The sequence below is a fragment of the Anolis sagrei genome, chromosome 9, assembly GCF_037176765.1.
Source record: "Anolis sagrei isolate rAnoSag1 chromosome 9, rAnoSag1.mat, whole genome shotgun sequence".
NCBI lineage: Eukaryota > Metazoa > Chordata > Lepidosauria > Squamata > Dactyloidae > Anolis > Anolis sagrei.
This window is the reverse complement of record NC_090029.1, coordinates 1689339-1704744: the sequence shown is the minus strand read 5'-3', so window position 1 is coordinate 1704744 and position 15406 is coordinate 1689339. Positions and strand designations below refer to the sequence as shown.

General features: G+C 51.8%; 1 protein-coding gene across 4 annotated transcripts in view; it reads right to left on the bottom strand.

The window, feature by feature from the left end:
• Positions 1–15406, bottom strand: part of RAB27A (RAB27A, member RAS oncogene family) — a 38551-nt gene that overhangs the window by 10360 nt on the left and 12785 nt on the right. For 3 of the 4 annotated variants that reach the window (XM_060755834.2, XM_060755833.2, XM_060755836.2), the window contains exon 2: positions 678–851. In XM_060755834.2, the coding sequence (XP_060611817.2) occupies positions 678–830 (153 nt within the window). In that variant the 5' untranslated portion in view covers positions 831–851. Of the gene's footprint in view, positions 1–677; positions 852–5826; positions 5941–15406 lie in introns of those variants that run through there. The other variant, XM_060755835.2, reaches the window with a different exon arrangement.

Genomic DNA, 15406 nt, shown 5'->3' with positions numbered 1-15406 from the left:
CAGACCTCACAGAGAAGCCACTGAAATACACAAGCTGTGTCCAGGTTGGTTCCTCGGGTGCTCCGCTATGGCTGACTTCTCTGGTTGAAGGAGTCTGCCGTGCCTTTCATGTTCCTTGATTCGTGTTTGGGCCACGCTGCGTTTGGTGGTCCCTATGTAGTCCACAGCTGCATGGAATACGGTAGACTCCTGCAGAGGTGAGAAGATCCCTCTTGTCCTTTGCTGAACGTAGCAATTGTTGGATTTTCTTGGTGGGTCTGTAGGTGGTTTGTATGTTGTGTTTCCTCATCAGCTTCCCTATGCGGTCAGTGGTTCCCTTGATGTATGGCAAGAACATCAAATCACTCTCAACAAAAGATCCCCCCAGGCACTTCCAAGCCATTAAATGCTAATCAACGTGGTCAGCTGAAACATTCACCCCTAGCTCCAGCAGACAAGAGTCCTCTGTCCCACCCTGGTCATTCCACAGGTATATAAACCCATTTTCCTACTTCCAACAGACCTCACTACCTCTGAGGATGCTTGCCATAGATGCAGGTGAAACGTCAGGAGAGAATGCCTCTAGAACATGGCCATACAGCCCGGAAAAACCTACAACCACCCAAAGCAGAGTTGGCCCCAGAGGCATTAAGAACTTTCGGAATGGGGGGGGGGGGGGGGGGGAGAGAGAGACTCACCACTCTCTTCTCTCGGAAGTCGATGCCCACCGTCGTAATGAATTTGGAGTTGAACTTGCCATCGGTGTACTGGTAGAGGAAGCTGGTCTTCCCGACGCCCGAGTCCCCTAGGGCTAGGAATTTGATGAGGTAATCGTAGTCCCCATCAGACATAGTGAGAACGTCAACGGCAGCCTTTGGGGAAGAAAAAACAGAAAGGAAGAGGAGTCAGGAAGGTGGAGGGAAAGTGGCTTCATGTCCTTCGATGCCAGCTTGACCGGGCGGGTCGGCGCTGCTTGTGTTATTGGATCTCACAGCAGCATTTGACACAGTTGTCCACAATCTTTTGACCCACCGCCTTGCTGCTGTTGGAGTCAGGGGGAGAGCTTTAAACTGGCTGTCCACCTTTCTCCACAACCATGGACAGCAAGTGGAGAGGGGAGGCCTGGTCTCTGAGAGGTCCCCTCTCTCTCTTGTGGGGTTCCTCAGGGGGCCATTCTCTCCCCTCTCTTGTTTAACATCTATATGCGACCACTTGCTCAGCTGGTTCGAGGTTTTGGGCTGGAGTGTGACCAGTACGCTGATGACACTCAGCTGGTGCTGAAGATGGAAGGCCAGCTGAACTCAAGTGGCAGTCGAGGGGCATTTACAGAGGCGCCTCTGCGCCCCTGGCAAAAAAAAAGTGTTCTGCGACCGCTTACTTCGCGTAATGGATGAGCCGCCCCTGTCTGCACCCGATTATTTCGATCAGTGCCTCGAGGCCGTGACTGGATGGCTGCGTGCCAGCAGGTTGAGGGTGAACCCGGCAAAGACGGAGATCCTATGGCTGGCTCAACCGGGCAGTGGAGATATCCAGCTGCCTACCCTGGATGGCGAGGCGCTACGCCCGTCCTCGTTGGTCAAGAGTCTGGGAGTCCTTTTGGACCCTCTGCTGAGGATGGAGGCCCAGGTCTCCGCCCTGAGCAGAACCACCTTCTTTCTCACCTGCGGCAGGCTAGACGGCTGGCCCCCTCTCCGTCCAGGGACGACCTGGCTACGGTGATCCAGGCCACAGTCATCTCAAGACTGGACTACTGTAACACCCTCTACATTGGCCTTCCTCTGTCGGTGATCTGGAAGCTCAACCTGGTACAAAATGCAGCTGCTCGGCTTCTTGCGGGAATCCCGATGAGATGCCATGTCACCCCAATCTTACTACAGCTGCATTGGTTACCTACCTAGCTACGGTGATCCAGGCTACGGTCATCTCAAGACTGGACTACTGTAACACCCTCTACATTGGCCTTCCTCTGTTGGTGATCCGGAAGCTCAAGTTGGTACAAAATACAGCTGCTCGGCTTCTTGCGGGAATCCCGATGAGATGCCACGTCACCCCAATCTTACTACAGCTGCATTGGTTACCTACCTAGCTACGGTGATCCAGGCTACGGTCATCTCAAGACTGGACTACTGTAACACCCTCTACATTGGCCTTCCTCTGTTGGTGATCCGGAAGCTCAACCTGGTACAAAATGCAGCTGCTCGGCTTCTTGCGGGAATCCCGATGAGATGCCACGTCACCCCAATCTTACTACAGCTGCATTGGTTACCTACCTAGCTACGGTGATCCAGGCTACGGTCATCTCAAGACTGGACTACTGTAACACCCTCTACATTGGCCTTCCTCTGTCGGTGATCCAGAAGCTCAAGTTGGTACAAAACGCAGCTGCTCGGCTTCTTGCGGGAATTCCGATGAGATGCCACATCACCCCAATCTTCCTGCAGCTGCATTGGTTACCCATTGAGCACCGGATCACTTCCAAAGGGATGGGACTCACCTTGAAGGCCTTGCATGGTCTGGGGCCGATGGACCTGAGGGACCGCCTCACCCCCTACCAACCCCAGAGATCCCTCCGCTCTGAGAACCAAGATTTGTTGGAAATTCCCAGTGTCAAGACTTTGCGTCTAACAGCAATCAGACGCAGAGCCTTTGCAGCAGTGGCACCATCACTCTGGAATACTCTGCCACCCGAAGTCCGTGCCTTGCGGGACTTAGCGTTCCGCAGGGCATGTAAGACATATTTGTTTCAACAGGCCTTTGATCTTTGATATTGCTGTTTTTAAATAGTTTTTAAATTGTGTTAGATTTTAGCCTGTTCTCGTAAGCCGCTCCGAGCCCCAGGGGAGTGGCTGCATATAAGTTTGAATAATAAATAAATACATGTCCACTTTAGTGGCACTGGATTCCCCATAGGACCCGTCCACTGCTAGGCTTGGCTGGGAATGGGTCCTTCATCGCTGTACTCCTCCTCCTCCTTGGCAAATATTGAACAAGAGATCTCCACCCTCTTTGTGATTTCAGGTGACGGATGAGTGGCCGGTAGGAGCCCTGCCTCCGGCTGCCCAGCTAGGCAGGGATTCAACAGGTGTTCATCGCAGCCACCTCATGCTTCACGCTCTGTCCAATCCCTGCTGGGAGCCATTTCTGAGTGAAGGCACCCATCAGCCTAGAACAGTGGTTCTCAACCTTCCTAATGCCGCAATCCCTTAATACAGTGCCTCACTTTGTGGTGACCCCCAACCATAAAATTATTATTATTCCTACTTCCTAATTGTAATTGTGCTACTGTTATGAATCATAACGTAAATATCTGAAATGCAGGATGTATTTTCATTCACTGGACCAAATTTGACACAAATACCCAACAACAGCGCTCCATGCTGTCATGTCAACCACATGACCTTGGAGGAGTCTATGGACAACACCGGCTCTTTGGACTAGAAATTGAGCACCAACTCCCAGAGTTGGAAACAACTGGACTTAATGTCAGGGGAAAACTTTTACCTTACGTTACGCAATATGCCCAAATCTGAATACTGGTGGGGTTGGAGGGAAAATTAGGGGTTGGAGGGGGCATGACCAGCCAATGCAGTTTCGCGACCCCCAGAAAATGGCCATAGGGTCACTTGGACCATCCTGGAGACCAAGGTTCAAACTTCCATTCGGTCACGGAAACCAAAAGGAACAGTCGGAGACCACCCGAAGGTACCTACTGGTAGCAGCCGTGGTGGAGATGTAGCAGGAGCCTTGGCGTAAAGGTCCCTCTTGTGCCCAGCATGCCCTGGTCCCAGGCGGAATAAATTCACGGCCCTAGCAAGTCAACATGAGCCAACAATGTGATGTGGCGGCAAAAAAAGCCAATGGGATGTTGTCCTGCATTAAGAGGAGCCTAGTGTCTAGATCTAGGGAAGTCCTGCTCCCCATGCTCTCTTCCGCCTTGGTTAGACCACTTTAACTGGAATATTGTGTCCAATTCTGGGCACCACAATTCAAGAGAGATATTGACAAGCTGGAATGTGTCCAGAGGAGGGCGACTCAAATGATCAAGGGTCTGGAGAACAAGCCCTATGAGGAGTGGCTTAAGGAGCTGGGCATGTTTATCCTGAAGAAGAGAAGGCTGAGAGGGGATATGATAGCCATGTATAAATACGTGAGAGGAAGCCACAGGGAGGACGCTCTCTACGTGGGGTTGCCTTTGAAGACGGTCCGGAAGCTCCAATTAGTCCAACGTTCGGCAGCCATGATACTAACTGGAGCGGAGCGCAGGGAGCATACAACTCCTCTGCTGCACCAGCTCCACTGGCTGCCGATCTGCTACCGGGCTTAATTCAAAGTGCTGGCGTTGGCCTTTAAAGCCCCAAACGGTTCTGGCCCAACTTATCTATCCGAACGTATCTCAGCCTATCAGCCCGCCAGGACCCTAAGATCTTCTGGGGAGGCCCTGCTCTCTATCCCGCCTGCTTCACAGGTGCGGCTGGCGGGGATGAGAGACAGGGCCTTTTCTGTGGTGGCCCCTCGGCTATGGAACGCCCTTCCCATGGAGGTAAGGTCAGCCCCCTCATTGATGGTATTCTGAAGAAGATTAAAAACCTGGATGATCGAACAGGCATTTGGTTAACTCAGTGCAATGAATGTAATGATTAAAGGACCGGCAATATGGACGACGAAACTGGATCACGATTTTAGTCAGGAGATGAATTGGATTGTTATTGATATGTGAATTGTGTATTATGCTTTTATAGTTTTAAACTGTATACTGTTGATTGTTATATTTTGTTGTAAACCGCGTTGAGTCGCCAACTATTTATTTATTTATTTATTTATTTGGTGCACTTGTTAACCGCCATTCTCAGCCCTTTAGGGCGACTCATGGCGGTGTACAACATACAGAAAAAGGCAATTTACAAAAAGGCAGTTGCAGAACAACATATTAACAATACAACAATTATAAAGTTACACTAAAAATCCGCTTCGTCTCATAGTGGAATCATAACCAATCTCGTATTCCTTTTTCCATTCCAGTCAGCTTTACCACACTATTATAGCACTAATTAAATGCCTTCTCGAACAGCCATGTCTTAAGGCCTTTTCGGAAGGACATAAGGGAGGGCGCCTGTCTGATGTCTGCAGGGAGGGTGTTCCACAGCCGGGGGGCCACCACCGAGAAGGCCCTCTCTCTCGTCCCCGCCAGACGTGCCTGTGAGGCAGGCGGGATCGAGAGAAGGGCCTCCCCAGACGATCTCAAGGTCCTCGTGGGCTCGTAGGCCAAGATGCGGTCCGAAAGGTATTTTGGCTAGGCTGAGAAACAGCGGTATACAAGTATAGCAAATAAATAAATAAATAAGGGAGGAGGGAACAAGCTTCCTTTCTGCTTCCCTGGAGACTAGGACGCAAGGGAACAATGGCTTCAAACTACAAGAGAGGAGATTCCATCTGAACATGAGGAAGAACTTCCTGACTGTGAGAGCCGTTCAGCAGTGGAACTCTCTGCCCCGGAGGGAGTGTGGTGGAGGCTCCTTCTTTGGAAGCTTTTAAGCAGAGGCTGGATGGCCATCTGTCAGGGGTGCTTTGAATGCAGTTTTCCTGCTTCTTGGCAGAATGGGGTTGGACTGGAGGATGGCCCAGGAGGTCTCTTCCAACTCTTTGATTCTAGGATTCTAAGTGAGACGTGAGAAGAGGGCAACAAGGCCCGCACAGCAGCCAAGAGACAGGTGGTGGAGCTCAACGGCGGGGCCTCCTCTGTGTTGCCAGGAGCTGCCAAAGGCTGGTTGGCAACAAAGGGAGGGTGCCCCTTCTGCCCATCCCCATCTCTGCTGCCCCATAACACTGCCCTGCCATCTCTCCACTCACCTGTCTTCTCCCTCTTCACCTTCCTCCTCCTCTTCCACCACAGAAGGCCACTTGCCAGATGCCGCTAAGTCTGGCCAGGGGTGCATCCTCCCCTCTTCCTGGCCTCTGGAGCAACCCTCCCTCCTTCCCTCCTTCCCTCCCTCCTTCCTCTCCTCCACCTGCTTTGCACACAGGAGGAGGAGGAGGAGGAGGAGGAGGAGGAGGAGGCCTGGGGCTTACGTGTCACCTCTTGGCAGCCAACCAGGGCTGCTTATGGGCACAAGGATCATGAAACCAGAAGATGTATATTGTCTTCACTGCCCACATAAGAAGAAAACAAACAAACCACTCTAACAGACTTGTGCAAACTTCAACCATCCAGGAGTTTTGGACTCCAACCTCCATAATTCCTAACAGCTGGTAGGCTGTTATTAATCGTGGAAGTTGCAGTCCAAAACACCTGGAAGGTCGAAGTTTGCCCAGACCTGCACTAGAAGGTATGAACTGTGGTGAGCATTACAATGATTGACATCAACTATCTGGATCAGTCAAAGTCTGGCTTCAGACCTGGCCACGGCACCGAGACGGCTTTGGTCGCCTTGGTGGATGACCTCCGTAGGGAGCTGGACAGGGGGAGGGTGACCCTCTTGGTTGTTGGTTCTCTTGGACATCTCAACTATCTACCTAACTCTATATCTATATCTCTACCTACCTGGCCATGGCACCAAGACGGCTTTGGTCGCCTTGGCTGATGACCTCCATAGGGAGCTGGACAGGGGGAGGGTGACCCTGTTGGTTGTTGGTTCTCTAGTACATCTCAGCTATCTACCTACCTCTATATCTATATCTCTACCTACCTGGCCATGGCACCGAGACGGCTTTGGTCGCCTTGGTGGATGACCTCCGTAGGGAGCTGGACAGGGGGAGGGTGACCCTCTTGGTTGTTGGTTCTCTTGGACATCTCAGCTATCTACCTATCCCTATATCTATATCTCTACCTACCTGGCCATGGCACCGAGACGGCTTTGGTCGCCTTGGCAGATGACCTCCGTAGGGAGCTGGACAGGGGGAGGGTGACACTGTTGGTTGTTGGTTCTCTTGGACATCTCAGCTATCTACCTACCTCTATATCTATATCTCTACCTACCTGGCCATGGCACCGAGACGGCTTTGGTCGCCTTGGTGGATGACCTCCGTAGGGAGCTGGACAGGGGGAGGGTGACCCTCTTGGTTGTTGGTTCTCTAGTACATCTCAGCTATCTACCTACCTCTATATCTATATCTCTACCTACCTGGCCATGGCACCAAGACGGCTTTGGTCGCCTTGGCAGATGACCTCCGTAGGGAGCTGGACAGGGGGAGGGTGACCCTCTTGGTTGTTGGTTCTCTTGGACATCTCAGCTATCTACCTACCTCTATATCTATATCTCTACCTACCTGGCCATGGCACCGAGACAGCTTTGGTCGCCTTTGTGGATGACCTCCGTAGGGAGCTGGACAGGGGGAGGGTGACCCTCTTGGTTGTTGGTTCTCTTGGACATCTCAGCTATCTACCTACCTCTATATCTATATCTCTACCTACCTGGCCACGGCACCGAGACGGCTTTGGTTGCCTTGGTGGATGACCTCCGTAGGGAGCTGGACAGGGGGAGGGTGACCCTGTTGGTTGTTGGTTCTCTTGTACATCTCAGCTATCTACCTACCTCTATATCTATATCTCTACCTACCTGGCCATGGCACCGAGACGGCTTTGGTTGCCTTGGTGGATGACCTCCGTAGGGAGCTGGACAGGGGGAGGATGACCCTGTTGGTTGTTGGTTCTCTTGTACATCTCAGCTATCTACCTACCTCTATATCTATATCTCTACCTACCTGGCCATGGCACCGAGACGGCTTTGGTCGCCTTGGTGGATGACCTCCGTAGGGAGCTGGACAGGGGGAGGGTGACCCTCTTGGTTGTTGGTTCTCTAGTACATCTCAGCTATCTACCTAACTCTATATCTATATCTCTACCTACCTGGCCATGGCACCAAGACGGCTTTGGTCGCCTTGGCAGATGACCTCCATAGGGAGCTGGACAGGGGGAGGGTGACCCTGTTGGTTGTTGGTTCTCTAGTACATCTCAGCTATCTACCTACCTCTATATCTATATCTCTACCTACCTGGCCATGGCACCGAGACGGCTTTGGTCACCTTGGTGGATGACCTCCGTAGAGAGCTGGACAGGGGGAGTGTGACACTGTTGGTTGTTGGTTCTCTTGGACATCTCAGCTATCTACCTACCTCTATATCTATATCTCTACCTACCTGGCCATGGCACCGAGACGGCTTTGGTCACCTTGGTGGATGACCTCCGTAGGGAGCTGGACAGGGGGAGGGTGACCCTCTTGGTTGTTTGTACTCTTGGACATCTCAGCTATCTACCTACCCCTATATCTATATCTCTACCTACCTGGCCATGGCACCGAGACGGCTATGGTCGCCTTGGGGGATGACCTCCATAGGGATCTGGACAGGGGGAGGGTGACCCTATTGGTTGTTGGTTCTCTTGGACATCTCAGCTATCTACCTACCCCTATATCTATATCTCTACCTACCTGGCCATGGCACCGAGACGGCTTTGGTCGCCTTGGTGGATGACCTCCGTAGGGAGCTGGACAGGGGGAGGGTGACCCTCTTGGTTGTTGGTTCTCTAGTACATCTCAGCTATCTACCTAACTCTATATCTATATCTCTACCTACCTGGCCATGGCACCAAGACGGCTTTGGTCGCCTTGGCAGATGACCTCCATAGGGAGCTGGACAGGGGGAGGGTGACCCTGTTGGTTGTTGGTTCTCTAGTACATCTCAGCTATCTACCTACCTCTATATCTATATCTCTACCTACCTGGCCATGGCACCGAGACAGCTTTGGTCGCCTTGGTGGATGACCTCCGTAGGGAGCTGGACAGGGGGAGGGTGACCCTCTTGGTTGTTGGTTCTCTTGCACATCTCAGCTATCTACCTACCTCTATATCTATATCTCTACCTACCTGGCCATGGCACCGAGACGGCTTTGGTCGCCTTGGTGGATGACCTCCGTAGGGAGCTGGACAGGGGGAGGGTGACCCTCTTGGTTGTTGGTTCTCTAGTACATCTCAGCTATCTACCTAACTCTATATCTATCTCTCTACCTACCTGGCCATGGCACCAAGACGGCTTTGGTCGCCTTGGCAGATGACCTCCATAGGGAGCTGGACAGGGGGAGGGTGACCCTGTTGGTTGCTGGTTCTCTAGTACATCTCAGCTATCTACCTACCTCTATATCTATATCTCTACCTACCTGGCCATGGCACCGAGACGGCTTTGGTCGCCTTGGTGGATGACCTCCGTAGGGAGCTGGACAGGGGGAGGGTGACCCTCTTGGTTGTTGGTTCTCTTGGACATCTCAGCTATCTACCTATCCCTATATCTATATCTCTACCTACCTGGCCATGGCACCGAGACGGCTTTGGTCGCCTTGGCGGATGACCTCCGTAGGGAGCTGGACAGGGGGAGGGTGACACTGTTGGTTGTTGGTTCTCTTGGACATCTCAGCTATCTACCTACCTCTATATCTATATCTCTACCTACCTGGCCATGGCACCGAGACGGCTTTGGTCGCCTTGGTGGATGACCTCCGTAGGGAGCTGGACAGGGGGAGGGTGACCCTCTTGGTTGTTGGTTCTCTAGTACATCTCAGCTATCTACCTACCTCTATATCTATATCTCTACCTACCTGGCCATGGCACCAAGACGGCTTTGGTCGCCTTGGCAGATGACCTCCGTAGGGAGCTGGACAGGGGGAGGGTGACCCTCTTGGTTGTTGGTTCTCTTGGACATCTCAGCTATCTACCTACCTCTATATCTATATCTCTACCTACCTGGCCATGGCACCGAGACAGCTTTGGTCGCCTTGGTGGATGACCTCCGTAGGGAGCTGGACAGGGGGAGGGTGACCCTCTTGGTTGTTGGTTCTCTTGGACATCTCAGCTATCTACCTACCTCTATATCTATATCTCTACCTACCTGGCCACGGCACCGAGACGGCTTTGGTTGCCTTGGTGGATGACCTCCGTAGGGAGCTGGACAGGGGGAGGGTGACCCTGTTGGTTGTTGGTTCTCTTGTACATCTCAGCTATCTACCTACCTCTATATCTATATCTCTACCTACCTGGCCATGGCACCGAGACGGCTTTGGTTGCCTTGGTGGATGACCTCCGTAGGGAGCTGGACAGGGGGAGGATGACCCTGTTGGTTGTTGGTTCTCTTGTACATCTCAGCTATCTACCTACCTCTATATCTATATCTCTACCTACCTGGCCATGGCACCGAGACGGCTTTGGTCGCCTTGGTGGATGACCTCCGTAGGGAGCTGGACAGGGGGAGGGTGACCCTCTTGGTTGTTGGTTCTCTAGTACATCTCAGCTATCTACCTAACTCTATATCTATATCTCTACCTACCTGGCCATGGCACCAAGACGGCTTTGGTCGCCTTGGCAGATGACCTCCATAGGGAGCTGGACAGGGGGAGGGTGACCCTGTTGGTTGTTGGTTCTCTAGTACATCTCAGCTATCTACCTACCTCTATATGTATATCTCTACCTACCTGGCCATGGCACCGAGACAGCTTTGGTCGCCTTGGTGGATGACCTCCGTAGGGAGCTGGAGAGGGGGAGGGTGACCCTCTTGGTTGTTGGTTCTCTTGGACATCTCAGCTATCTACCTACCCCTATATCTATATCTCTACCTACCTGGCCATGGCACCGAGACGGCTTTGGTCGCCTTGGTGGATGACCTCCGTAGGGAGCTGGACAGGGGGAGGGTGACCCTCTTGGTTGTTGGTTCTCTTGGACATCTCAGCTATCTACCTACCCCTATATCTATATCTCTATCTACCTGGCCATGGCACCGAGACAGCTTTGGTCGCCTTGGTGGATGACCTCCGTAGGGAGCTGGACAGGGGGAGGGTGACCCTCTTGGTTGTTGGTTCTCTTGGACATCTCAGCTATCTACCTACCCCTATATCTATATCTCTACCTACCTGGCCATGGCACCGAGACGGCTTTGGTCGCCTTGGTGGATGACCTCCGTAGGGAGCTGGACAGGGGGAGGGTGACCCTCTTGGTTGTTGGTTCTCTAGTACATCTCAGCTATCTACCTAACTCTATATCTATATCTCTACCTACCTGGCCATGGCACCAAGACGGCTTTGGTCGCCTTGGCAGATGACCTCCATAGGGAGCTGGACAGGGGGAGGGTGACCCTGTTGGTTGTTGGTTCTCTTGGACATCTCAGCTATCTACCTACCTCTATATCTATATCTCTACCTACCTGGCTATGGCACCGAGACGGCTTTGGTCGCCTTGGTGGATGACCTCCGTAGGGAGCTGGACAGGGGGAGGGTGACCCTCTTGGTTGTTGGTTCTCTTGCACATCTCAGCTATCTACCTACCTCTATATCTATATCTCTACCTACCTGGCCATGGCACCAAGACGGCTTTGGTCGCCTTGGCAGATGACCTCCGTAGGGAGCTGGACAGGGGGAGGGTGACCCTGTTGGTTGTTGGTTCTCTTGGACATCTCAGCTATCTACCTACCTCTATATATCTCTACCTACCTGGCCATGGCACCGAGACGGCTTTGGACGCCTTGGTGGATGACCTCCGTAGGGAGCTGGACAGGGGGAGGGTGACCCTCTTGGTTGTTGGTTCTCTTGGACATCTCAGCTATCTACCTACCTCTATATCTATATCTCTACCTACCTGGCCACGACACCGAGATGGCTTTGGTCACCTTGGTGGATGACCTCCGTAGGGAGCTGGACAGGGGGAGTGTGATCCTGTTGGTTCTCTTGGACATCTCAGCGGCTTTCGATACCATCGATCATGGTGTACTTCTGGGATGACTTTCCGGGATGGGTTTTGGAGGCACGGCTTTGTCGTGGCTCCGGTCCTTCCTGGAGGGTCGTTCCCAGATGGTGAAGCTGGGAGATGCCTGCTCGGACCCCTGGCCTTTGACCTGTGGGGTCCCACAAGGCTCTATCTTGTCTCCCATGCTTTTTAACATCTACATGAAACCGCTGGGAGAGGTCATCCGGAGTTTTGGAGTTGGGTGCCAGCTCTACGCAGATGACGCGCAACTCTACTACTCTTTTCCACCTAATTCCAAGGAAGCCCCTCGGGTGCTGGATGAGTTCCTGGCTGCTGTGGCTGTCTGGATGAGGACAAACAAGTTGAAGATTAATCCCGACAAGACAGAGGTCCTCCTGGTCGATCGTAAACCGGATCGGGGTATAGGGTGGCAACCTGTGTTGGACGGGGTCGCACTCCCCCTGAAATCGCAGGTCCCAATTTGGGTGTCCTCTTGGACTCATCACTTACGCTTGAGGCTCAGGTGTCGGCGGTGGCCGGGAGGGCCTTTGCACAATTAAGACTCATACACCAGCTGCAACCGTACCTCGTGAAGGCGGATCTGGCCAGGGTGGTCCATGCCTTAGTCACCTCCAGATTGGACTACTGTAATGCACTCTACATGGGGCTGTCCTTGAAAACGGCTCAGAAATTCCAGATGGTCCAGTGGGCAGCAGCCAGGTTGCTAACTAGTGCTCCTTACAGAGAGAGGTCAACCCTCCTGTTCAAGGAGCTCCACTGGTTGCCATTTATTTTCCGGACCCAATTCAAGGTGTAGGTTCTTATCTACAAAGTCCTGAACAGTTTGGGACCAAGAAATTGTGGGTTGGTATCTGTGTCTGCAGTGTAGAAGGAAAGTCAGGGAGCACAGTAGATGTGCTTTCCTGGTCGTTAGTTTTTCCAATTTTCATGTGTCTTGGAAGAGTTTCTCCCCGTAGAGATGTTCAATGTATTGTCAAAGGCTTTCATGGCCGGAATCATTGAGTTGTAGGTTTTTTCGCGCTATATGGCCATGGTCTAGAGGCATTCTCTCCTGACGTTTCACCTGCATCTATGGCACGCATCCTCAGAAGTAGTGAGGTGTGTTTTGGAAAAGTAGTGAGGTGTGTTTTCTTGGTCCCAAACCTCCATTCTGTCTCCCATGCTTTTTAACGTCTACATGAAACTGCTGGGAGAGGTCATCTGGAGTTTTGGAGCTGGGTGCCACCTCTACGCAGATGACACACAACTCTACTACTCCTTTCCACCCAATTCCAAGGAAGCCCCTCGAGTGGCCATGGTCTAGAGGCATTCTCTCCTGACGTTTCACCTGCATCTATGGCAAGCATCCTCAGAGGTAGTGAGATCTGTTTTGGAAAAACTACGGACCAGGAAAGCACATCTACTGTGCTCCCTGACTTTCCTTCTACGCTGCAGAGACACAGATACCATCCCACAATTTCTCGCAGCCAAAAGGACTTTCAAAACACCACAGGCTCACCGGATCTATGACCGCCTGGAACGCAACCTCTTACGAGAGAGAATTCACAACATCCGCAACGAACTCGCAAACACAGACAAGGAACTGCTGCACCTCCATATCAACATCAGCCAGAAGATGAATTAGTCCTTTGTCCCACCCTGGTCATTCCACAGATTTATAAACCCTTTTTCCTAGTTCCAACAGACCTCACTACCTCTGAGGATGCTTGCCATAGATGCAGGCGAAACGTCAGGAGAGAATGCCTTTAGACCATGGCCATATAGCCCGAAAAAACCTACAAGAACCCAACATTGAAAATGATGGCAAGCTGAGGAAGAAATGTGGAGGGGATGCTTTTGCTGGAGGAGAAAGCCAGCCATCCGGGAGTTGTAAGATAAATGAAGGCACTGGTGTGATAGAACTTTGCAGTAGGCAAAGTGTTGGTTTCGTGCCTTGAGTCTTGTTGCTGCCGCTTTTCTTGTTGGGCTTGGGTCCTGGATCTGCAGGTTGCTTTCTTCGTGTACCGTCCCTCTCTTGGAAAGGAAACAAGAAGAAACCCAGCAGAGGAAAGAGAGACTGGAGGGGGCTGCGGATGCTGCAAGATCGGTTAGATGGATGGGCCTCTTTCAGGAGCTATTTACTTGTGTACTCTGGCGTGGCTGAACAGAGTTGGACTAGATGGGAAAGCCCTTTCTGATAAACACAAGGAGAAAGCCAAACAGTGTGGGAGGGGAGAAAACAGGCCCTTGGTTGCTCCTGTTCCTGGTGCCAAAACACACACGGTCCCTCCTTCCTTTTCTGGAAGGCGGAGGGCTAGGGTGGAGTGGCCAAAACCTCGCGCCAGCAAAGCCAATGCCATTTGAGCCCAGAGAGAGGCCACGGTCTGCCTGGATGGTGGGTCCCTGCCCTGGAAAGACCTGCCTTGCTTCCTAATGGCAAGAGTCAGTGTGTATCTAAAACACCTTTGTGGGACAAGCCAAGAGGAGGGTTGCCCTTTCCTTGGGTCAGCCAATGGAAACCCTGCATTGGGAAGAGGAGAGGGGCCTTTGGGGCTGGAAAGCGGCCCCTTCCTTTTTGCAAAACTGACATCTCCAAATACCACTATTTACTCGAATCTAACGCTCACCTCTTTTGTGCTGAATTACCTTCCCAAAATGATGGTGTGTGTGCTGGTACAGCTGTACCAGGAGCTCCAACTTTATTTGCTTTGTATTGAGTGTTTGCTTGCAGTCCAGGGTTTCAGAGGTTCTGCAGAAAGGTGGCTTCCTTTGGTTGCAGTCATAGGGCAAGTCACCTGTCCATCATTGTTAAGTTTTGGTCCCGCCCCTTGCTCAGGGCAATTGGGAAGGGAAGGGAGCCATTTTTAGTTAGTCTCAGCAAGGAAAGCTAACGTACAGGACGTGTGCAAGCTTCTGTTCTGTCGCCGCTGGAGCTGAAATTAAATGCTTCTAAGAGAGGATGCAAGGCTTGCGTCCAGCGGGAAGCCCGAGAAGGAGCCTTTAGAGGAACTTTCCCTATTAAGCAGGCTTTAGGAGACTTGAACTTAAATACAACAGTCTTTATTAATGAACAAGCAGGAATTGTAAGATTTCTAAATAGTCTGTTGCATCTTGCAGTCTCATTTACAGGAAACAGGCACTATCTTCAAGAAACTTTGTTTAACAGAAAAATTCCCCTTTAAAGCTCCTCCCAAGCTGCTGTGAACTTAAACCCGACTGGTTTGGGTCTGCTACCGGCTGAACTGCGTCTCCCTCCGGAGATCCTCAGGGCTGTGAAGCTGTTCCCTGGAACCCTTTGGGAATCTGTAGAGGGCTTTAATCTGTTTTTCCCCAGGAAGTCTTAAAAGACGAAGCCTTTGCACAGGAGGAGCGTCTGTATGCATCCTCTGCCTTGGCTTCCCTTGCTGTGACTAACTGAAAAATGGCCCCTTCCCTCCAAAAAGCAAAAAGGGGGCGGGATCAGAGATCCTAACTATAATTGGCAGGTGGCTTGCCCTATGAATGCAGCCAAAGGAAGCCACCTATCTGCAAAGTCCCTGCAACTTAGGACTATGAACAAACACTCAGTGCAAAACACAAAATTGGAGCCCCTGGAACACCCGTTCCAGAACAGCTTCCCCTGTACAAAAGCTTCAACCCTTAAGACTTTCCGGGGGGAAACAGTCTTAAGAGCATCCAAGACTTTCCGGGGGGAAACAGTCATAAGAGTC